This window comes from Venturia canescens, chromosome 8 (genome assembly GCF_019457755.1).
Source record: "Venturia canescens isolate UGA chromosome 8, ASM1945775v1, whole genome shotgun sequence".
In the NCBI taxonomy this organism is placed as follows: domain Eukaryota; kingdom Metazoa; phylum Arthropoda; class Insecta; order Hymenoptera; family Ichneumonidae; genus Venturia; species Venturia canescens.
This window is the reverse complement of record NC_057428.1, coordinates 7,765,806-7,791,998: the sequence shown is the minus strand read 5'-3', so window position 1 is coordinate 7,791,998 and position 26,193 is coordinate 7,765,806. Positions and strand designations below refer to the sequence as shown.

General features: G+C 37.8%; 1 protein-coding gene across 1 annotated transcript in view; it reads left to right on the top strand.

The window, feature by feature from the left end:
* LOC122414838 (mucin-12) overlaps window positions 1–26,193 on the top strand; it is a 413,778-nt gene that overhangs the window by 285,108 nt on the left and 102,477 nt on the right. Inside the window, exon 4 of the mRNA XM_043426441.1 lies at window positions 1,043–1,089. Coding sequence (XP_043282376.1) covers window positions 1,043–1,089 — 47 coding nt within the window. The remainder of the gene's footprint in view (window positions 1–1,042; window positions 1,090–26,193) is intronic.

Sequence of the window (26,193 nt, the reverse complement as noted above, 5' to 3'; positions counted from 1 at the left end):
AGGGGCATCCACTATACCCTTGAATCGCTCTCTTTTGACCCGAAGTTGATCTATGATCCCATCGTCCTTCTCTAATAATCAACCCACCATCCCACACACGGTCATCATCGAAGGATTGGGAGAACCAATATATTTTTCTTGAGGGTGTCAAATAGAGTAAAAATCGAATTTTCATTCTTTGAAGAAGTAAGAAGAAGGACTAAGAATAAAGGTACTCACTTTCGTCGAATTCAAACCATTTTTCGAATTTGCGTCCGCCATATTGGATCCGCCATTTTGAATTTTGAAAATCTGATGTAAAATTCGAATTCAGCGACCCCAAAAACCATGAGGTACTCACTTTCGTCGAATTCAAACCATTTTTCGAATTTGCGTCCGCCATATTGGATCCGCCATTTTGAATTTTGAAAATCTGATGTTGAATTCGTAATCAGCGACTCCAAAAACCATAGTGTACCAAATTTCAATCGAATCGGTGCAGTAGAAATATGTTTTTTTTCAAATGCCCCCATACGTGTCATGACACAAAAATGGCACGACTTTTTTTTGCCCCTATACGTGTCACTCACAGTGAAGGGGTTAAGAGGCATTGGAATTGAGACGAACGAGATGCTTTGACAAGTTTCCGCGAGGGTGAAGTTATACGTTCCCACCCTGCGAAGGAAGACAGAACTGCAGCTAGTTTTTTAGTCGGTAGGCCGCCAGGAAAGTCTACACACAGGTTCGACGTGTGCCTCTTTTACGGTGCTTAACGCATTTTTCCGCAACGGGGATAAAAAATTTGAAAAAAAGTATAAGCAAAAGTATGAGTCTATTCGCCTAGTGCCAAAAAGTATGAAATTCCGTAATTAATAAATTGCTCAGCTTATTGGAAATCTGAATGAACCATTTTAGCCAGCATCGATATAATGTATAAATAATAAATTATATTTCAGGAGTTATTTGTTTTTTCCACCTTCGTCTCCGGAAAACTCCTATTCTAACAAAATACATCGTCCTCTTTCTTGTGCTATCACTCACATTTCTTGGTCTTGTGTTTCAGAGTCGTCTCCCGCGCGGCGGGACTGTCCCCGCCAAATCATGAACAAGGTACGTAAAAATAGAAATACCTTTATTTAAGGAAGTTCATCTGGTAATCGAATTAACAAAGAGATTTCGATTCAAAAATTTGAATATGTATAATAAAAAAAAATGTCCCGTCAAAATTTTAAGGCCCTAGGATACTTTGTTCGTGAGGAAAAAATTAAAACGATTTCTCCATATTAACACGGTCTTTTACGGGGGTTTCAGTGGTTTTCCCGTCTTTATATATAAAATTTGCAGGCATTGACAAACAGTTCTTGCAAATACTTTCATAAGTGATAGAAAAATATCTGAAGAGTACGTTTACAGCTTCGTAAAATCCATTTAATACTTATTAAGTTCTTAATTAATATTTTTTTTTTTTCGAAAAATGGTGATTATTGGGAGATCAACCCATATGTTACTTTCCCGATGGCAACATTGCAACCGTACGCTTTTTGAAACCGGAGACTACGTTTTCCGATTCACGCAACTCACGCTAGGGACTTGCAATAAAATATGAAGGACGGGTGAGAAAATGTTGGTGTAATTAATAAACACTTGTTTTTTTTTTTTTTTCGATGTTTCTGCCATCTTTTAATTATGCCGAACGTTTAAACACTGATTATGACACAAACGCACGCGGAAAATTTTTTCAATAATAGCTGTACAGCCAGTACAGGTTACGAGGTCACGGCGTTGCCAAACTCACCGTACCGACTGCGCTAGTCGCAATAATTTTTCTTTTGACTAACTCCCTAGCAAATAAACTTCCTTAATATTAATACTTATCCTTGTGACATATTGCCCAAAAATATTTTCAACGTTACGACGATCGTGAAGAGATTAACAACACCCTTGGCAAACATCGAGACGATTCGAACATCTCGTTTGTAAGATATTCCGCCTGATCTTCTTAAGGAATACTTTACTCGCTCCATCGTCCTTGTTACGCATTGCACAGGACAAAACTTGCCTTTCGAGTTTCTTACTTCCTATCGACGAACATCAAGGCCCAATACTCGTGCCCTTATTGTCCATCAAGCGACATCATGACTTCACATCTCGGATGAACATTCACTACTTTGTAAACTTTTAATGACGGCAAAGCCTAATCGACGAACGAATATCAGAGCAAACAAGTTTCACGTGAGAATACGTAAGCGGAGGGTAGTAGTAGTTGTGAGGAGGATGAGAGAATTTTCAAAAGCACCGTAAATCTACGCTTTCATACCATTTCTTGTACTTCCATCGAATTTCAGTACTCGGAGCCACCGGCGAAACATTCTATATGTATGTATATATGTATATCAAGAGACGCGGTAGCGGCCCGACGCCAAGTTAATGAAAGATACTCAGAAATGCAGTCTTCTGTCATTCCTTGCTGCGATTGTACAATATCTCTTCTTTCCCACTTACAACTTTGTTCTGATAAGTAGAATTCCAGACCCATCGGGGAACGATCGACAATCATCTTCTTCACTTCTTCTTCCGATTCAACCTTTGATGTTTATTGAAGCGCTATTCGCACCCGTATCTCCGAAGTCGGTAAGAGATTACCAGCAATTGAACCGTCGAAACTTGTCGAATCTTGCGGACATTCATACCGCTTTTTTCTAACACGAGTGTAAAAAAAACTGTGAAGGGCAAACTTCTTGAAATTAAATGTAAAGGCACTTCTTCGTGTATGAATAACGATTTCAGAGATTTTGTCCACGCGGGACTCGAATGCTCACGAGTACGTGCTCGACGACGGTTGGTGAGACAAGTGTCAGGGAAGCACAGCCTCCCTCAACTTAACCGAGAATCCAGAATCTACTTGGACCGTAGCAAAAGAATCTTGGGACTGCTTTCGATTTGCAACAAATCATTCGAGCATTTACGCCAGACTGCCCGCCCAGTTGAATTAAACTTTCCAAGAAGTTCTATACCCTCCCTCAACTCTCTCTTCCTCTCATCGTCAGACTCATATATACCCGTACATGCATACCCGCACACACGTATATGTATATGTATATACAAAATGAAAGAGAGGAAGACAGTTACGCGGGGATTCTCATGCAACGAACGCTAGCTTTAAAATGCGATGGAAGATTTCATGGCATGCGTCTTCCTTGTGAGGCAACCAGAATTCAGACCCCTTCACACCCCTCAAATACACGCGAGCTGCACGATCGAACCCCTACCGAGGATCTCCTCGTTCACGAAGTTGCTTTCTCACCCGTGCATTCACATACCAGTCTGTGCTTCCGTGCGAAGCCGGTTAACTATCTGACGCAGTCCACAATCCACGAACGTCCTTTCAATCCTCTCATTCGTGTACATCATAAGCGTATACACGTTATTCCCTTTCCTCCTCATATATTCTTAAATAATCCGGTTGGTTTCCTCGTTCACAGGAAGCTAAATTAACATACTAACGTGACTCGTCGAATTCTGCCAAAAGTACGTGCGCTTCAGGAATTCAAGAGATACAATATTTCATACTCGAAACGTTATTTTCGACGTCGCTTCGTTTAGTTTATAGCAAGTTCTCTTCGTATATTTTTCAAACTATTCCCAAGACTTCAATAGGTAAACGCGAAGCTGCAATCCTGGTTAAAAATATAACTAAACCGCCCAAATAAACTTGTACCGCCAAAGTCCTAAAGCTCGATTAAATTTAATCTCGACTTATTTTGCCGAGAGAGTACGTATTTCTCACTTTCACCAAACAGACATGCTTTATATGGGGGTAGTTTTTCGCTTTTCCTTTCAGCTCGGTCATTGGGCCGAGCTATTCCGGTGTATTTCCCGTGCGACTAACCCCCTCCTTATCATGGGTTACGACTTGTGCTTCGGGGGGAATTGTGCCGGCCGACCGAAATTCGTAATTCTTCGAACCGTACATGAACTCGTCGGGAAAAATTCGTCCTTCCGTTTCGTTTGCATTAGAAACACTCGTTGCCGTAATTTTTTTCATCCTTCCCGCACCCATCCCCGACCAATAGAATTTTTTATCTTTCCTCCACCAATTCTTTCTTAATTCACTCGAATTTAAACGTCAGCCTTATCGACCGCGAATTTCCGCTTTTGTGCACTTTTTTCTCTCTTCTATTTCATTACCCTTTGCTATTACCGCGGTGGTTCACCGCACGAAAGTGCCAAAGGGCGTTGGATAAAGGTGAATAAAAGAAGGAAAAAGTGTGGCCGCGCACGCCATTTTGCAACGCCAGAAACGAGATCTTTCCCTCTCTCCACCCTCTACTTTTCTGTTTCATAAAATGGGTCGGAAAGGGGAATGTGGCTACGTTAATAAAAATCCCAATCTAAACAAGCTTAATTTACGTCCGCCACATAATTACCTAGGCCCCTGAGGCCCTCCACCCTCTTCCTTTTCCTTTTTGCTTCGTTTGGCCTTGTGCTCACGCCACTTCTGACTCAACGAGAAAAACTCAAGCCCATAAAGGGTGTAAAATTCACGCGGGAGAGGCAGGAAGTAAATAAAAGACTAAAACGCTCGAGTCATCGAAAGTGTGTACGAGAGGAAAAGGGTCCTCGCCTCGAAGAAGCACAAGGAGTTGAAGACTGTGAAAGAGAAGAAGAAGAAGGAGAAGATGATGGAGAAGAAGAAGAAGAAGAAGCAACGAACCAGATGCAGGAGGGAAAAGATAGAAAGGGTTCTCTAAAAAAATCTAAGAGGCGTAAAGCATTAAAAGGGTTATATAACATTCATTACGTGAGCAGGGGGTCAGCCTTTGTTGAATTTCCCTTGAAAGCGACGAGAAAGCGGAATGGTGGGAAACCACCCCCTTGGCGATTGCTCCCCCTCATTCTTCTCGTACAAAATCGAACTTCGAGCTTTGGCAGGGCGCAACTGTTCTCGAAAAGAGCACAAGAAACAGTAATAGTCACGCCTTTTTGATTGTTACATGAATATGTCGCTTCTCGCATTCACGAAGCAGAACGAGAAGCCAACCCCTTGTCTCTAGGGGTAGCATAAGTCACGTGACCGTTGTTGTATTGAAGCAAGAAAGGAAGGACGTTGGCTACGACAAGGGTGGTCGGCTGACCAGCCTCTCGGCCTGATGAAGATGTCGCACACGCCGGGGACCCTGGTCAGATTATCTGCAGACTCCGTAAAACCGACCCTGAAAATCTGTACGAAGACAAACCACCCTGAGTACTCACAAGGCACATGCTAATTGCTTTATTTGACATCAAGAAATAATATACCGCCACTATCTCACTTATGCGCACTTCATACATCTATACACACGTACCACCGCCTGTATAAATATATATTTGGCTGTATTACATCTACGTACTCCCTTCGTAGCAACTTTGCCAATCCGGACATGAGAAAACTGGCTGTAACAACGAACTTGCAATTTACCATTCTCGTAATATACCTTTCGTGCACCCGAGATACGAGTATTCTCTCCTTGTACTATTCTATACTTATATTCACTCAGCTAGAGCTTTACGCAAACGACAACCTTCCATCTGTTCGGCGGCAACACGTATTGTCTCCGCAGCTCGTTTTCTTTTTTAAGCACTCTCACAAGCCATCGACTATCCATATTTTAAAATTCATAAACAAGTCTGACATTACAATTGGTTACTCACGTATGAGACCAATGAAATGGGTCTTACTTACACCAATATTAAGAACGAAGCATGCTCAAAACACTGATACGAATTCAGGCTGTTTCGTCTTTAGAAACCAACGTCGTACAACGCCCTGCAGCCTACTCGCGCACCCCGAATCCCACGGGAAATGCTAACTGAGAAGCGTACATCGGCCAACTCAAAAATTACATTGATTCTTCACATAAATTTTAAAATATACTGCAACGTCCACACTTCCTGAACGACCCGACCGAATAAAAACCCAAACCTAACCTCGAAATACATCACGACCTCGAAACGAAGGTAGTGGGGGTGGCTGTCTTAGCGTGTGCTCAATTATTTCAATTTGTGGCCGCCAGACTGGCCTTGTAATCGAGGGGTTGATAATCAGCGCATGCGCGATGCAGCTATCTCTAATCTAATTAATAACATGATAAAAATAAATATTATTATTATTGTTATAAGTATTGAATTTTTATGAATAAAAGTAGTCAAAATGAATATTATTATGAATGACACGTGATACGTGCATGAATATGTGGCAAAAAAGTTGTCAATATTACGCACAAACTTGGCGTGCATAGTTTTAAAATGGAATCTCGATGAGGGAATGCCTCATCCGGAGCAAACTTTAATATCGACTAATGTATATAAAACGCGTAAGAAAAAACCAATATTTAGTCATCATAATAGTTATTTTTTGTCATTTAAAGTGCCTGAAAAATACAGCTAAACGGAATAAAATGGTTTTTAAATATTAAAACAACTACATATTAATTATAATTTTCATAGTATGTATGCATTATAAAATTATCTCTAATGGTTCCTTCATACAATCCTAATCTTACATTTTATCCAGAGCTCATTTGATGTCAGGCAGTTGGACGCAATCAATGAATTGATTTATTTACATTGCTTTGTCAGAAATTTCATTAAAGGACAATGAAAATACATTAGAAAGCAGCATTTATTGATTGAAATTACACAAGCATTTTTATCAAAATCATCTGGTGTAAGTTCGGTTAAATTTTTATTTGTTAACAATTTGACAAATATGATATACTTGTCTACGCGGGCGTCTGAGCTAGTATAATAAATAATCGCGTACGATAAAATCTTAACACCGCGGGACCGCACATGGTTTAACCAATTTTGTTCACGCTAAGCTCTAGGAAATATACAACTTCAATAAATATCAAATTACGAACTTAATTTGTCCCACCGGTATGACACTATATGACGCACTCGCCGATTTTAGGTTGTATGATTGTTTACAAATGGTTGCACGTTTTCATCATACCACATCCCTACCCACGTATATCCCTAGATTGCAGCGCCGCGCCATGGCTATATCAAATAATTGATAAGTGGACAATAAGAGAACCACGCCGCCCTGTAGAAAATTGGCTTCGTTTCAAGACCTGCACATAAGACCGTGATCACAACGCAGCGCGATATTTTTGCCCGAACGTGTACAACGACCGCGTGACCGTGTCACTGTTGGTGAGCGGTGGCCATACTGTCGAACGGTATATACTAAGGCCCGAAATAAGCAGGGGCGCGCGACACTAGCGGCGTCACGTATTAAAAACTTGAACTAAAGCATCGAAAATTCGACTTTTTGTTTCATTAATTAAAAAAAAAACAAAAAAGAGATGTGTGTTTCCAGAAAATGAATTATCTTCAAATTCTTTTGCTTAAGAAAATAGCAGTAAATTTTAAAAAGACTAAAATAGAATAGATGAAATATAATTGAGATAGATAAGAAACCATTCAATTGTTAAGTGCAACTCCTTCGAGATTCGATTCCTATGGTTAATATTGATTGATGGTAGGTAAGTTATTTATATACAAAAATAAAAGTTTTAATAAAATTGGCGAATTAATGATTGTACAAAAGAATGAAGGTGATAATAAAAAACATGTAATCTCACAGAAAACTAAAACATATTATAAACAGAAATGCAATTTAATTTTCGTCGGGAGAGGTCTCTACTTCTTATTCAATGATTTGATTAGTTATATTTTATTATTAATTATATTTCATCTATTTTATTTCAGTCTTTTTAAAGTTTACTGCTATTTTCTTAAGCAAAGGAGTTTGAAGATAAATGATTTTCTGGAAACACATATCTCTTTTACAATGCTGTTTCTTTCTAACATTCATTTTTTTTACTAATAAAAAATGATAAAATGAAAAATAAATTAAGAAATGTATTTATTTTGTTTCCAGTATTTTATTTATTTCCAATGTAGCTCCATTTTTTTTTGATTTCATAAAACCCCGTCTTAGTTTGACGTTTTTTATATTTGAAAACGGTAAAGTCCCAATTCAACAGCGGCCAAGTGGCCAAGCGTGTAAACCTTATATTATAAATAGATATTCTACGCCGTTCTACGATCGCGAATGATATATCTGTATATAATGTAGAGTTTACACATTTAGCTACTTCAGCACCACTGTCGAGTTGGAGCCCTACCTTGAAAACAACAGCTCGAAGTGAAAGTAGCAACGTACAACTGTGTGAAGTTGTCGATAATCGAGCACTATGATTAGATTAGATTTCTAAACAAGTTTACGATTTTAACAAACACTGTCTGTCACATGTAGAAAACACGAGCAAAAATTGGTCCAGACCAGTGTGACCATTCCAGAGAAAAGTTGCTTCAAAGAAATCCCCCCGATCAGCTGATCGCACTGAAACACATAATTCCCGTCTTTTTTCCCTACAGACAGCCGGGAGTTAAAAAACAACGCGATCGTTATTAATAATGTAACTAGGCTCGAGTGAAGCAGAAAAATACGCGGAATCGAGTAAAAAAATCTCGGAATAAAATTTTGAAAATAAATTTGTGAAAATAATGGAACAAAAACGCGCTTTACAGCGCAAGCGCAGGTCGAATGTTCTGGAACAAGTCGCGAGGCGAACAACATTGTTTTTGTCATTTTTAATTCTTAATAATTGATTCTTGCTATAAAATGGAACTTTTGTAAAAATCTTTAAATAATTAATGCTAATTAATTTTGATCATTTCATGATAAAATAATAACGAAAAATGGAAAAAAAACGGGAATCAGCGCATCTCGCTCTCGAGGCCACGAAATGGTGGCGAGCGAATCAAAATGCGAAATTAATTTTAATAGAAATTAAAATTGTGAAGATCATAAAACATGCGCAGAAGAGGGTTTGAGATTGAGATTCGACCCTCGACTTTTCGACTCGGCAACGTATTGATTTCGTAGTTCATGATCCACACCTAACCTAAAAATTTCCGAATTATTGTTACACGGGACGTCGCGGATGCTCAGGATATTGGTGAGACTCGGCGATGTATCGATCCCGTAGTCTGGATTCCGCATCCTTATCGTAACTTAACTTTTTTTATTCTCTTTATCTTGCTGAAATCGGAGATGATCCTTTTTTTGTAAATTAAATTTTTAATTTATAAATTTTGTGAATTTTGCTTGTTTATAATTTATCAATTCAAAATGGACATTAAATAAGTCCGAGTCAAATAAAATCCAAATTTTTGTTAAAATTGTAAATTTTGTAAATTCTTTGATAATTCAAAAGACCGCGGTACGAATTTGAGGTTATATCGTGCCAATTGAAACAAATAATAATTTTTTATTGTATAGAATCAAAACAATTTTGAATTATCAGTTTTTTTTTCAATTTTTATTATGAGACTAACGAAAAATGCGTAATTAAAAATCGATCTCATTCATAACGACGAGCGCAGCATAATTTCCGATAAATAATCGGTGAGCATGATTCCAAAATTTTCACTAAAAATAAAAAAAAAATAATATTGTCGTATAAAAATCGCTTTAATTTGAATAAATTTGAATTGTAAAATTTTTCAAAATCCAAATTCCATGTTCTCAAGTTTCTTTCTTACCTGCTTCTTTTTATTAAGGTAGCTTGAACCGACGCGTGCCCACGTTCGGCCAAGTCGGTAAGAGCGTTATGTTACAATACAAATACGCATGCATAATGATAGTAAGATATGTTAATAAAAAATATCTAACTTTTTCTCATTTATCATTGGTTGATATTCAACCAAAATAACGAAACCATACGAACTTTAGCACTTTGGCATCTGGCCCCCTTTCAGGCGAATTTCTTTTCCGTTGACAAAGTCCCTAGTCAAGAAATTCGGATTAGGCAGCACTGCCATCGGGACCTCCCACGATTATGTACCGAAATATCGACAGGTCTGTGTTTGGCTTTGCTCAGAAATCGAAAACCATAGTCGAAGCTTTTTGTAAGTGGCTACAAATTTAGTGTATTTTTTGTACTCAATTTCTGCAAGAGAAAGAAAAAGTCGTAAGTATCATTCTGCAATTGGTTATTTTTATCATTAAATTCCACAATTATTTCTCATATAGTTGTTGTTTACTCTCACTCGTATGTTAACACAAAAATAGTAGATTACATGTGGAAGACTTACTGAGGGACCCGTTGAACTGGGATAAAGTAACTGTACATTTTCTCGTCCAGATGATGGATTAGGGGTAAGTAAATGGCAGAATTCTGTTTAGGATGCAACGAAACATTCAAGGAAATAATACGTCAGATGTCGATGAACGGTCCTAGAATAGAACAATAATACCATCGATCATTTTATTGTCAATAATTCGGTAGGATCCCTTTAGAAAATCAAAATGTGAAAGTTCGGTTTTTCTAGCGTTTTCCGACTGCGAAATTCACAAAGAAGAAACAAAGATGAATTTTCAAACAAATGCGCTGTGTTTTGTGTTTGATTAAAATACATTACAAAATGCGAGAACGATGTTCCTCCGCTTGATATGGAGCAATGTCCCATTCACATGCAACCTGTATGTATATGATCAAATATGAGGGTCAGGATTAATCCTTTCTATGCTTTTTCAAATCCATTTTCGGTTAATATTTGGAGACATGTCTTTTTCAACAAAGTGACGATGAATTTATTTCTTCTTTCTGTCAATTAATGTCTAATAATAATAAATAATCATTTGGTGGAACTGCAGATATTATTATAGAACTCATTTTCATGGCAAATAAATTATTTACGACAGATAGAATGAATTTTTGTGAATAAAAGTGAACTGACCGGTTATTGTTCCCAAACCCGTGTTAAGTGAGCTCCGGGTCGAATTAACCCAGTTTGTACTACAATTCCAACTTGTTGCTCATAAAAATAGGACAAGTGATTACTTCTTATTTTTTGTTAGCAAAACCCAAATAACCATTTTTTCATATAGTTTTAGAGCAAATCTATTGAATCCTTTGAGAAAATAAGATAAGTTTATTCGTACTGCCCTCATTATTTTGGTACAGGCGTTGATACACCAGAACCAGAGCGATCTAAAAGAAAAATAATGTTATGAAAAAATTGTGCATTTATCAGACTCAACAAATAAGTGAATCTATTGAGTAACTTTTCATCCTGAAAAGTTTGTGTATATCCGTTCAATTCGATATTTCAAACATGAGGGGAAAACACTCAAAGCTTTCCCGTAAGATCTCTTCATATTTCTAAGAGATAAAACATAGCGCACACCTACAAAGTTCAGAAATTTCAGACGTATCCATCGAATTCTAAAAAGAGCAATTTTGATCCTTCCAAAAGCATATAAAATCATTGATTGACACTTTTATCACAAAATTTCGCCGTCATAACTTAATTTTTAATTCATCCCTGTTGTTATGTACGAGGCTTTTTTGAACACTTCGATAATCTTATGGTCGTTGTTGTATTTGTCACTGCAATACCTCTCTATAAGCATACACCATAATAGATTATTTTTTAAAATTGATATCATCCGATGGCACAAACGTTCACTGAAAAATGAACTTCAAAATTCTGCAGCTCTATCCGTGTGATCGGTAGAACCAATGTCCAGCAGGCTTCACCGGGTGGAAGATACAGAATGACACTGGTAATGTCAGAATATTGACATTGAAGTCCATTATACCGGGTGTAGCACATCAAATGTTACAGAGCAATAGCACTTAAACTCCAAAAATGTTTCCGACAAAAGTTTCAGTGTTCGAGGGTGGTCATTCTGGACTACCCTATTTTTTTATCTGTGGGGGCGCTGAAGCTATGATCAATAGTTTGAGTGATTTTGCTCTGTAATACCCTGAATACAAAAATATTTTCGAATAAATTGATTTGAAATTGACTTGGTGATTTGGACTTGGGTTTCAGCTAATATTTGAAAAAAGGGAATTTCGCATCGAACGCCATTGTCATTCGAACGTTTTAACAATACAATATGGTATAAAACCTAATTATTAATTTTTTTATCAAGCCTGAACTAAATTTATGATTACGATTGGTTTGCTCATCTTCACTTTGATGATTCACCTAATTCGGTAACTATTAAGGCGGGCTGTGATGTGTCTAAATGTAGATTACATTTTTAAGATGATGATAGAAATTATATGTATGAATATGATAAATTATGATATGAGTAATTTGTGATGCATTGTATGATTGTAATTCGAAGAATGTTGAAAGAAATTCCCTATGTGCCAAGATTGCGAATGGTTATTCGAGAAAATTACCAGTCGCGCTGCCGACCACTAACGCTTCAATTTTTTCTTTTAAGCTTTATCCCTTCCAATAACGATTCCGCTTCTCAACCGACTCAGTGAAAAAGGAAGAAGAGAGGCACGGTCACCGATGTGCATCTCAGCGGAAAGATATTACAGCTCTAAACACTCGTTCTCATTCGAGGGTTGGTGGTGTTTCTTTGATGCCGTTCAGAGAGCCTGCTTTCTCTCTCTCTCTCTCTCTCTCTCTTTCTACTTCATTCATGCTCTTCATATGCATTCGCCTTTTCGTCTTTTACCGCAAATAAACGCGTGAGAGATAATTAACGCTAAAGGTTAATTCCCGGTCGCTAAAAGGAGTAAACGAAATCATTCATTCTAATCTAGAACCTTCTTATGTTGTACTAGGGATAGAATCTAGAATTCTACTACTAATCTTTTGATTTAAAAGATTATATTTTTTCTCTTGGTAATTAAACGAAGAATTTTTCTATGGCGAATTTTTTTGTTCTAGCTCACTTTAGATAATTTAGTTGTATCTTATAATTACGAATTCGAAAGTCGAGTACGACGCCAAGTAGAACGGCCAAATTTTTTTCTTTCAATTTTTTGGTTAATCACTTTTTTCGTTTGTAATATTTTCTCGAAATTTTTGTGATCTTAATTTTTAACCTCATTTGTAAACTTTCATTATTTCAGTGTATGTGACAAGATTATATAGTTCAATCTTTATCTTAATTTTTATATTTCATATTTCAATATTACAATGAAGTGTAAAAAATATTGTGTTTATAATTTTTTTGAAATACTTGAAAATCATGGGTTCATAAATTTAGTTGCACTATTTTAAAATTTTTTTGGAAAGAAATGGTTCTCACTTCTAATGTATTGTTATTAACAGGTGTAAAAGAATGGTTAATTCGAGTGTCTTTAACTGTTTTTCCAGTATCGAATTGTGTTTTCAATTTTCTTTCGTGTTCTGAACTTTGGCATGGGACACCCATATTGCTCTGAAAATGTCATATAATTTTCATATATTTTACTGTTATTAAATAGGATTTTATGGAAAATTTACATCATTTTATGCGACAATGGAACACGTCTCCATTCTCTAGATTTTCAAGATAATTAAAAACTCTCACTCAATTTATTTAACTTCTCCGCAAGCTATGGGGACAGTAGTGAAATTGTTAATGTGATCATATGATTCGTTATCATGTCACCAGTAAGCTAAAACCACGTCGTGGTACAGCGTGAGCCAAAAAATTTTTCAGGAACGTTCGAGTAATGTTTTTATCCGCTGTTGGCAGGGGTGCCACACAGGTACCTCAGTCACGCCACCATACCGATTAATTACATAATAAAATAGCTTCAGCGCCACCCCCAACATAAATTTAAACAATGTTAGTATGATCGCAGCATTCTTAAACGTGGAATATTTCTTCATGCGCCACTTAAATAAGAACTAATAACAATAACACAAAACAGTCAAATTAGATATTTGACTTCTGACTTTAAAAAAATCAATAATTCATTTGACGTATTATTTGCAAGAAGTCTTTTTTACAGTGCAATTTTCGGGATCTTCGAAAATTCATAACCCGGTTCCAAGCTCGATTCCCAAGTTGAAGTTTTCAGGGCTTCTTTGGGACATAACAAAGAAACTTTCCTGTAAATTTGAACCAGGTCGAAGTTCGGAGAAAAAAATGACAGCTATTTAAACATAGCGATCTTTGAAAAATCGATCATCTTTGGATGATTTTATAGTTATGAAATCGAAGCAATCAGGGGAAACCACGGCAGATATCAACAGAATACACCCTCACAAAAAAAAATCACCTGTTATGTAACCCTCGCTTCGGGAACTGGTAGGTTTGGGAAAATTTTAAAAACAGGTAAAATCTTGTTGATTCAGTGGTTCAGTTGATGGCTTCCAGCTGAGCCGGATTTGACTTTACCACTAATATATATTTTTTTTTCTTAAAAGTCGGACGTTTATTAAAAAGAATGCCGCACAAACGGAATCTCTGAGTGATACAGTCGCTGAAATGCAAATTTTTGAAAATGATTAAAAAACTGATCTTTTTGAAATTTCAAAAAATTCTCCAGCGGCCGGGTTTTATCGAATCGGGTTCAAATTTTGAGGATCATCTCCTTTTCTGATGTACTTTCGAGGAAAAAAAGCATCATCAAAATCGCTGACCTAAGCTCGCACACTTTCGTCGAAAAGTAATGGATCTGCCCATATATATATATATTAGGGTGGCCCTTACTATGGGTAAAAAAAAAATTGATCGTACCGCCCCCCAAAACGGTTTCAAATGATAAAAAAAAAATCTACGCAAAGCCGCAGCTATGTCCGTTAAGAGGAAGACGTGCCTGTAAGCATGAACTTAGATTCAAATGTTAATTTTTCCGCATGATTGGAGAAATTTAGATTTTTTAAATCTGGTTTATGTGTCAATTTTTGTTCCTAATTTTCGAAGCTATTGTATATTAGTATTCAATATACAGATCAAATAATACGGTCTTCCATACTACACTAACGAAAAAAATTTTTAAAAATTAAAGGGTTAACAAATTTTTCCGAATTTTTAGTGGTTTTTAAAAATGTTTCAATTTCAGTGATAAATAGTGCGAGGTCTAAAAAAAAGCATTTTGAACTTTCAAGTTTCTAGTTTCAAGATCTTATGGCAAAAAAAATGCAGAGCTACATGTTCTGCACAATTTTGAGAAAAAGTGTGAGAAAAAAAATTATCAAATATATATATATATGTGCGGGGAAAAAACAAAATTTTTTTCCTCTGCATCGAGCCGAAAAAATCGAATTAAAATGAAAAAAAAGTTTTACAAAAAATTGTAACGCGTCAAACACATGAGATGAAAATCTGATAATTGGTTTGGATATTAATCTCATTGAGTACTATTCAGCAAAAAAATTTTAGGGAAATAAAAAACAGTCTGTGTCCCGACTGAGCGCAATGATGTGCAATATCTCGGAGTATACATATGTATTGCATATGTATAGCCCGAGTGTGAACGAGCGAGTTGAACGCGTGAAAAACGTTTAAATTGCGCGTAAATAATTATATTTGCATATTCATTGGGAGGTAAATATTTAATAGTGAGAAAGAGGTTGCAGAAAGAGCGTGTATGACAAAAACGAGGATAGAAAAGAGTTTCCGTCGGACGGAAGGGTTTCAGTTTGCCGGACCCTCGTAATCCGTACCGTAACTTGATGGGACGAAAAGAGTGTGAGGGTTATCCGGTGTAGCACTCCAAGAAAAGGGTAGGTTCGTTCAAATTTTACTTTAATTTTACTTCAACTTCCGGATAGGATGGTGCGAAATGAGGCAGGCAAGAAGGTGAAAACGTATAATTCTTGTGTAGTTTTATGAGAAAGAGTAATGACAGGTTACTCTGCACATGTGAAATTTTTCGTCCACACACCAGGTTGTCGATCGATATTAAGGGTTAAAAAAGATTGAGTAACAAATAAAGGTGTAGTTAAGGGCTAGCCGAAGGACTCAAAATTGCAGTCCAATCGATTGTATACATTGAACAAAGAAATGCACGAAGTAACGAAGGGGTGAGGGCGAAAGAAGATAATAAAAATTGCCCGTATCATTAGTGTTCGTGATATCACGTCGATCAGAGCTCTTGACAAGAGATTCCATGGAGGAGGGAGGGGGGGGGGGGAGATGACGATGCTTTAAATTACTTTTGTACATTATCTAAAATACATTATCTATGGGACGTTGTTTAAAAATATAAAGGGTTATTCTTTGAAAAACTAACGCGGATTAACTAAATAGAAAAAAATTAAATCCTTTTTTGTCGATAATAATAAAAGTTGAAAAATATTTGTAAATCTATTTCCAATGATATTTATACTTGTTACCAATGTGAACGGTATGCAAAATTATGAAATTTTCCAAGAACTACAATTTAAAATACTGCGAAGACATTCCATGCTAACTGAGTCACGTGCACCTGCTCAATATTCGTCAACTCATGTATACGATGGTGATTTATCGATGCAACTTTTTTTTAATTTTTATAACGGGAGAGAGAGAGAGAGAGAGAGAGAGAGAGAAGAAAAAAGGGAGAAAGGGGCGAGAACTGGCGAGAAGGTGATGTTCGGTTCGAGGCTGGGGGTGGGATGGGGTCGATGATGATGCTACCTATTACCAGCTGGGACACCTGAGCCTTGGAAGAGGCGACTCACCCTAAGGCTGTGTCGTCGCCAGCGAGTATCAACCATCACCGAGTACCACCACCCTCAAAAGCATATATAACCTTACTGGCAAACTAAGTGTATGGAAAGGAGCACGCACTTTATCCATGTACAACCAATGGTGAACGTCATGAGACACGATTAGGGGTTGAAAAAGGGAGAGGTTGAGACTATCGGAGGCTCTCCCTTGGTCGAGTGGAGCTACCCTGCGGTTTACTGCATTCACGCTTAAATTATTCGCAATCGAAAGCAGCAAGAAACCGCAAAAATATTACAGCATGGAAATAACTCTGTGTCTGTCGTCACTCCATATAATCTACCAATAAGAGTACATAAGTGTGTGAGTGCGTGTACACGCGCGTGTGTATTACAACGATATTTCATCCGTTAGTGGTTACCCGGTACAATCGCAAATTTTTTAACCTCCCAGTACCATGAGCCTTATTATTACAGAAATAAGTATATAACCGCAACATAATGGAAAGTGATTGTAGCTCACGTTGAGCAGCTCCGGGAGAAGAATTGGTCAGTGAAGAATTGGAAAGTTGAGGTGAAAACGTAATGCGCACTTGAAGCTTACACCAAGGGTGGTTTTCTGGGCTTTCTACGCGATCTCGATAAAAGATGGATGATACAATAAATTTACGAGTCGATATATACAAGTATGTATCCCTATGTACATGGATTCGTATGTAGAAAGAGAGGCATGAAAATTGTACGCAGTCCATTTGGTTATAGCTGATCGGTCTCCTGACTGACGTGACCGAAGATGAAATGCACCCTCGACGATCCGCTGTGATGTCTGCTTCGTCCCCTTTTACGTATGTGTACCTCCTCTTTACATACCCTTCTGCCACCTCGTATATTCTTCGTACACGCTCCATCCAATTCGTAGAAATACTGAAAAACACTCTTATTAGAACGACTATTAAATAATAAGATATAAAAAGACTGAAATCGTATGAAAACCTCTTATTCGTCTTTAAAAATATGTGAGTGGTGGTTAAGCGGACATAAATATATTGAAGTGAAAATAACACCAACAAACGAGAGGACGAGAAAAATATACCAACTCCAGTGACAAGAAGCGCGGAGGAATTCCAATTTTCGGGGCCCTGTAATAGTATACAACAAATATTTTTGAGAAGTGGAAAAAATTACACTAAGTATTAAAAATATAATGATATCGTTTCAACAAAACCAAGCACGAGGGATAATTTGGAAAAAAAAATTCAAACTTTTGAACAAAAACTTGGAGTGAATACTGTTATTTTTCAGAATTTAGTTCTTATTTGAAGGAAAAAGAATTCTTCTCAAATCTACTGCTTGCACGGGCCCATGGGGAGTTTCTTCGGCGGAATTATTTTGGAAATTCACTCATTTGAAAAACCATGCACGCCAATTTTTTGTTCTTAAGCTTGAATTTTTTTCCAAGTTTTTCCAAGTTTTCTTCGAGGATATTATCTCTTTTTAAAATTATTCGCGTTTTTCAGGCGGGATTTTACGGTTTCGAGGGGTTGCGATTATTCGCGGTGTCGCGGGGTCTCAGATGGATGGAGTAGCCGGGGAATGAGGAGATGGGAGTATGCGTATTTGTATGAATTCGTGATTTTTCGCTTGTGATGTTTAATTTAAAATTTTAATCGTCGCTTTGGTGGGGGGGGGGGGAGGGAGGGAGGGATTTTTTTGTTGAATACAAAAATATGATGTCGTCATTATAATTCATAATGATGAAGAGAATGAACACCCACCGTCTTCACGTCTGTTTTCACAACGTTCCTTTTCTCCTGACTCAAATCTCATGACAGTTCGCATATTAAATATGTTATATGTATATTGAATCGGAATCAAATATTCCGCCCTTTTCATGATCGAAGCGTAAGCGAGAGTGGGATCGATGGCCAAATGGTCATCGATTCCGCTCTGTTCAACTGGATCAGTCAGTCATCTTCGAACCGCCAAGGCAGAACAAGGAATTCAGATCAGTATCAAACTCACAGTATATTTATATATCTTTATCTGTCCCATCACCCGATTCAGAGTTGCCTTTTTTTTCTATTATGACGAAAGCGGTAGAGATAATGTAACAGTCGATTGACGCTTATTGTATCAAAGAAAATACTAGAAATAAAAAGAAAGAAAAAAAAATATTACAAATAGTTTAACCCCTGCGTCTACTTTTCTGCAAAATCTCATTTATTGTCTCCATATTTTCCCTAAAAACTCCGTATTAAACATTCTTCACAATACATTATAAATCATTCGCATCGCGTAGCACTCATCTGACGGAAGAAATGTTGATATACTTAGTACGTTGCTTAATATCATAGGGGTAGTTGAATGCGCCAATACATGATTCCTGGTGCGGGCTTACGGCCTCCAGGCACTCCAGGCCTGATAGGACGCTTCGCAACGAAAATTACACACACACACACACACCCACACGCACATACAAACGCACGCACGTACGCGCGCGCGCACGGACATACATCCACTTATACGAACTAGAACAGAATCATTATAAATAGTCATAATTACAACAGTCGAGCAAGCGCAACTAATTCAATTACGCTGATTAACGTTGTACATTGCACCTTCTCGAGCAAGCATAGTAAAGTCGAGAGAGCCATCTACCGACTACGATAGTATATATGTCTTTACGCGCATTCGTGTGCATGCATATACAACATCGACTCAACACACTCACACACACACACATACACACACATACATAGACGCGCGCGCGCGCATGTAACAAAGTGAGAGTGCTAGGAAGAGCAGTGGAGCTTAAAGGAAACGAGGGAGGCTCGAGACTCACTCGTCTTTACTGACGGACTAAGGGAATCCACTGTACCACAGAGATTAATACACACATACATATCCATATCAAATACGTGTGCATATGTACGTACACATGAAAGTACTGAACCTGGACGACAAGTATCCCCCGGCAGAATCCCAGCAAGACTCGACGAAGGATGCAAACACTTGCCCATCTTTCAACACACCCACTTAATGCAGCCAGGGAGGAGGGGGCGGGCGGGAATGGGTCTATATTATGTACAAATAGTATTATACTTATCCATGGACAAGTCATGTATACAGCGAGCACACTTGTAATATGATTATCTCCACGACGGTAGGGTCGGCTCCGTTTTGAATTTGTGCATCAAGATTTCTGTAGATATATCTGTGTTTAACTAAAAACTAGCCTCTTAAGGATTCGTTACAATATGATACTTCGTGATTATAGAATTCGATATAAGAATTATCTCTTTTTAGGGTGCCCATAATCTCGAGTGGCTGATTACTCAACTCGTTCGAAATTTTGTGAAAATTTTTTTTTTTACCAACCTTAAAATAGGAGAATAAGACTAATGGAAAAAAAATAAGGGCAAAAAATAAAAAAGGAATATTATTAGTGGTGCGAGCTCCAAGCCCAAATCTTCTCGTGAGACTTGGGAGGGATTTGTCGTGCACACTGGATCGAACCCGAATAAATTAGCCTCGAAGACTTCTATATATATATACACTTTAAATGTATTTACGCAGGCCCCAATTCTCGCTCACCGTCTCATCCAGCTTTCTGTGCTTCTACTCGTTCGTGTACGGCTATGGTGAGATATAAAATTTTGAATATGAATGGCCAGTTTTGCATCCGTAATGAGCTCTTATTCGTGAAACAAAGCGCAGTCTGACGAGAACATATGTAGATGAAGAAAGAGATTTTGTCTTTTTTCTTTTGTCTCCCTTACAATTCCCCTTCGGTTCGTGTGAAACTGAAAGAAGAAAGAACTATATACGGATTTTAAGGTATTCCCTTCACGAACCCGAATTTTCTTCAAATAACTGATTTTAATTTACAGTAAAGTAAAAGTGCATGCGAATAGGTTGGAAAAATTTCAGGTCAGATTACCGATCATTTAATAAATAATTAAAACTTCAAAAATCGTAAAATTTATACGGGAGCTTACGGAAATTCTATCATCACAACATTTCTATTCATATATTGAATAATTACAGATTCTTGATAGAAACTGTCTCACGGATAGAAGAAAAATTTAAGGAATCCATAGCGACAATAAAAAATAAAGGGTTACCCAATGTTTAAAAGAGATATTAACGATAAAAGTTTGAAAAATGGCAGAAGCAGAAGCTTTTCGTATATGACTGCGACTTCTCAGAGGTCAGGAATCAGTCCAAATTTCGAGTGCTCCATATCTGCGCCACGAAAAATTACGGTCATGCGAAAGAAATGCCTCAAGAACAAAACGGAAAAATTCCAACGTCACCTCCGCATGCTTTCAATTACTGAAATCATTAGTCCGAGGAATTGAACACTTTACCACCATCAAAATATTAAAACAAAAAAAAACAAAAAAAAAACAGTTTCCATACCGACATATAAGCTTCATTCATAGGACACTGAAATTTTGCTTTGTTCACAGTTACTTCAACACTTTAATTTAACTCATCTTTACGATGGATCTGGGGGGTATTGAGATAATTTAGAATGATCGAATATACGTTGGAAACTGTCTTCTTGTTCTCGTTCTCTCACTCACTCTTTCGAAACCACATATACATCCACGAGAGGTCGTCGTATACTTGTTCGGAAGAGAGAAAGACTGAGCAGGAAAGTTGTCAGTCTGGATCCTTTGGGTCGCATAACGGAGGGTAGATTTTGGGATGGAGCAGGGGTTTGAGGAGAGATGGAAGGGACCTCGCATCTCGTCTATCCTCTTCGCTAAACTCATTACCCGTCAGTAATTCCATCGATGCTTTAAGCTCGCCGAGAGAGAGAGACAGAGAAGCCCCGGTGATGTACCAAAGTAAGAACCAGCTTCCCTTACGACAGTTTTTTATAAGAGGTGTATTCCTGTGTCTACGTTTACCTTCCGTACAAGTTAAGCTTGCAATCCGAATTGAATAAAAACATCTGAAATAAACATAATAAACCTAACTTTCTGGCTTTTGGAATAAGAAAATCGAAAAAGATTCGATGCTTTAAATGGTTCCTAAAAGTGAATTTTCCACATCCCACCGTTACAGATATGGATTTCACAAAAAATATTTCTTAGTATAGGTGGAAAAGTATCAATATTTTTTCATAATTTGGCTCGATCATGCATTGACAAAGAATAAACTCGAGTGAATTACAAACGAGGCAAAAACTCGGTTCGACGTCGGGGGAATTATTGAGAGCATGGCACGCGCTCTGTGAGGGTAAAATCGACGGTTCGACAGAGTGGAAAAGGACCGGTAGGCATTTAATACCAAATCGTTGAATATTCCCGACGAATGGTCCTCGATATTGAATCGGCTTCTACCTAATTATAACCTCTGCCTCTTCCTTCTTCCCCTTTCCTCTTGTCACATCATCCCTTCTTCAAGCTCGCGTGCAGATTCTTTCTCTCTCACCCATTGACATTTCCTGATTCACTTGCAAACGACATTTACATAATTTTTACATCGTATTTCAATGAAATCTGTTCACATATATATCGAGGCATCTCTCTCTCTCTCTCTCTCTCTCTCGCGTGCGCCACCCGCGTATTCTCATTTTTGTACTGCGTTTCATGCTATTTGTCTGTAAGTTCCGCTTAAAGAAAAGCAAAATCAAAACTCATAAAATAGAACGAAAAATAGTTGACAAGTGATTTTCCATTTACTTACGTTTGACAAAGACGAGAGACCAACCATTAAACATTATAAATACCTGATTTCTAAAACGATGGGAAGTGGGTGCATTGCTATCCGTACAGAATTTCTTTTCAGTGCTATTTGTGATTTGCAGACTATTTTGTAATTATTTGAAGTACAAAATGGGTATTAAAGACGAAAGATCTAATGGTAAACGAGCTCTTTGATTTTCTGCGAAAAGAGAACGTCGGAACTAGAGAAAGAAACAGGGGCAATGGGCAGTTGGGGGATAATTGCATAAACAAGTTTAAAACGTGGGTTGAAAAGTTTTAGACCAATTAATGAATTCACCTTACATTTAGATGCGAGCAGCATTCTCAAGTATTACAGTTCGCTGATTTTCGTTTCTCATCACTGCTCCTGAGCTCCAGGTTTACCAGGCAAAGAGACTCATCAAAGGCATCTTGCTTGTTATTGTTTTTTTGGTGTGTGAGTCGTAAACGAATTTCGACTCCAATTGACGCGAGACTCTATCATTGCGGTCAACCGTTACCATTTTAAATTGTGCCTTATATCTTCCGCTAAAAGTGCACCGCAATCGTTTACCCTCGTTTCACTTATTTTCTGAGTGCCTACGATGGTTGAAAAGTTTCTACGGTCACTTTTGAGTCCACTCTCGCGTTACTCCCTCAGACCGTTTCCGTCTCGTTTCTCTTTTATATACTCTCATTTTCTCCATGAGCTTAATTCGCTTCGATCTGGGTCGGAATTAAAGGTAATCTTGGTACGCGACGCGTGGAATTCAAGGGTGATGATTAAGGGATAAGAGAAATAGGGAAGGCTACGAGATACGAGGCAATCCTCAATTTTACGTGACGACATGACAGGATCATCGTTTATGACACGAAGGACAAGTCCCCAGAACGCGTTGAAGGCTGGAGTAGGGAGGAATGAAGGATTAGTGGTTATGCACTGAACAAACTAGGATCACGGACTCGGAAGGGACTTTTGCACGCAGCTTTACCGAGATCTGAGTTATCTTCGAATCGGTATGCGTAACGGACTCTACGTTTCTTGGTTAGTGATAACTTCGAATTCGTTCCCTCTCATCTATTTAATATATATCGGATATTCCAGGTCAAATCGACCACTTTTGAACCCGATCCCTTTCGATTTGGTGGAAACTTTTTTATCTTTTTTTACTGTACCAAAGAATTTTTTGAGAATTTTTTCGAGTTTTTTTTTCCCGACTCAAAAACATTTGTGAATTAAAAAAAAAATAGCGTTATTTTTGCTCAAAGTAACATAATGCTTTCGAAAATTAACTTATTAGGACGTCTTTTTTCAAGTTTTGTCTTCGAATATACTTTACAGAAAAAAATATCAAAAGGTCATTCAAATCCGTCTTCAACGTTTTTTTTTGAGAATTTAGATAAAAAACAAAAATTTTGGGATGATTGCTGTTTTTTATTTATTATTTTTTTCTCCATAAGAAACTGACATTTTCTACAAGTACTCTGAAATTTTCAAAGTGGGATTTTTTCACTTTCTATTCTTATTTTCCATTACAAAAAAGTGTTTTTTTTCTCCAATTCAGCTTATTTTCAATGATACCACTGAGAAAATCTTCTGGTATGTACCGAAAACCTTAGAAGTTGAAAAACAATGATAATTATAGAATTAAAATCGATAATGATTGGAAAAATTTTAATTTAAAATTTAATTTAACTTTAAAAAAAATTTGTTTGGTACAGTAAAAAAAGATAAAAAAGTTTCCACCAAATCCCCCATGTTAATTCGAAATTTGTATCATTCTACCATAGCTTATTTTGATTTCTCGACCATTAAAGATCAGCGTAAAAAACATGCTCTGAAGCAATTCTTTGAATATTTTCCAAAACCAGCAAACCCTGAGAATCGAGTGCAAACGGTCTGTATAGTCTCCGCATTGCATATTACATACCCAACGCGCTCCCCTCCCTGCTTTCCTTCGTCCCTTTTCGTTCCGCCGTGCAGTTAGCAGCAAAACGATGCAAAGGTGAAAAAAAAATGTAAATGGGACATAGTGGAATGAAAAATAAACGCGGATATACCGAGAGCGGGTTTTAAGCTGATGTGTTGGATGTGCGTGTACAGGTGCGTAAGTAAAATGAGTCTCAGGTTCAACAGGTGGTCACTCAGGTCGGAGAGAGAGAGAGTACTAAGTGGTAGCGAAAACAGAAGGGGTATATAGTTCAGCCGATGGTCACCGGCGCGCTCGCGAGCACTCCTCTCATCCGCAAACTCGTGGCTACCCATCCATCAAGCGGTTTGTGCTCTTGTACTGATCCCACAGAATGGTGTGTATTCGTGTATTATGTGTCAGGTAGATATGTGTGAGTGTGTCCCTAAGTCACGATAAAGGCCTATCAGGCCTTTTACTCTCTTCATTCTCTGGCTTATAATCTGTTAACCGCATATATATCTGGTTTGTGACAACTCCTGCAATTTCTTTTTATAACACTTTAATACACATCTACCAGGATTTTTCGTACTTCCATATTGAGATAAATGTAATCTATTATTGTTTAATTAATGCAAGTGTTCTATGGATTAAAAAAAAGTCTCGCGCGGTAAATGCTGTGCTCTATTTATTAAGAACATTTAACATCGTCATATGAGAAATTGTGAGATTTGCCTGCGGATCCATTATTCTCACAGCACATTATCTATGCCTCGTCCATTGAAGCTATACGGTATTACTTTGGGGTAGGTTGATAAAGGGGTAGGTTATTTCAAGAGGAATCGTCCTTAGAAGAAGGGAATGGCAAAGATCCGGATTTAAAGCGTCGTTCTCACGAAAGCCCTCTGGTGGCAACGAGGGGGGTGGGGCAGAGGGAAGTTTAAGAGAAAGAGAAAATGGCTGGCTGTAATGCTTGTGGTACGGGAGGATCTTTGGCGAAAAAGAGAGGATCTGGAGTCTGTGTACACGGAGAAAGAGAACTCCGAGTTGTTCGGAGGGACTTGGTTAAGACGAGGCGAAAGAAAAGATATAGAGAACGAAAGAGAGAATAAGAAGACAAAGATGGCATGAATGAGAAGGACTCTCGGGCGTGTTGGAGTGTAAGTGCTAAGATCTGGGAGTGCATTAACATGCCCTGGAGGCAAGCTGAATACAACCCTTCTTACATCCCGAAGAGCTCAAGTACGAAAGAGAAGAAAGCGACATCCGGACGTTGAGAAAAGAGAAGGGATGGAAATTACGAAGGAGCTGTGTATTCCGTCAGAAGGGTGGTCTAAGGCAAAGGGCGGATGGTAAGAAAGAAACCAAGAGACGAGTGAGCTTTCAGGGGTTGATCCTCGAGAGAGTGGCGTACGTCGTGAGCTAAGAACACCGCAGAGATTCTTCACTTAATTATATTAAAAATGTTTTATACTCGACGTTCATCCCAGCATCTCATCTCATCGCGACATGTTCCACTCAAACCTCAGTATCGTTTCTCGTAAAAACAAAAATTACGGAGAATGTCGTGCTCGCTATAATGATACTGCGGTAGAAAAAAATTCCGAGAAAAAATTGTTACAATAAAAAATTCCGAGAAATTTATTCCAGCTTTTGAATAATGATTTCTTCGGAAAAACCATTTTATTATATTGTAAATATTATCATCTTGTAAAGATCGAAAATAGGTAAATCGTCAATAAAGTTAACTCAAAATTGGGCTTGACATTGGCGTGGGAAACACGAAGGATGGAGTTCTGTTCGTTGATACTGCGGTTCCAAGGATGTGAAATCAGGTAGGGATGCATCTTCTTGCGCGGGGATCTTGGGTTCTATAACGTCGAGAAGAGATAGTCTGCGGCGAGCCACGTCTTACATTATTTAGATGGATCCCGAACCGAGTGTAGAAGACGCGTATCGTTCTTTGTTGAAGAGAAGTAGGCGAAGAAAAAATAAGAAAAAAAGGTAAAGAAGGAGCAAAGTATAGGGAGGCGAGAAGATCAGCCGCATGCTAATCACTCGACCCAGATTGAATAATGAATCAGTATATCCTCTCTCACTTCTTTGCCGCTAACGGCCCCGTACTCGAGTCTCATTCTGCACCTCTTTCT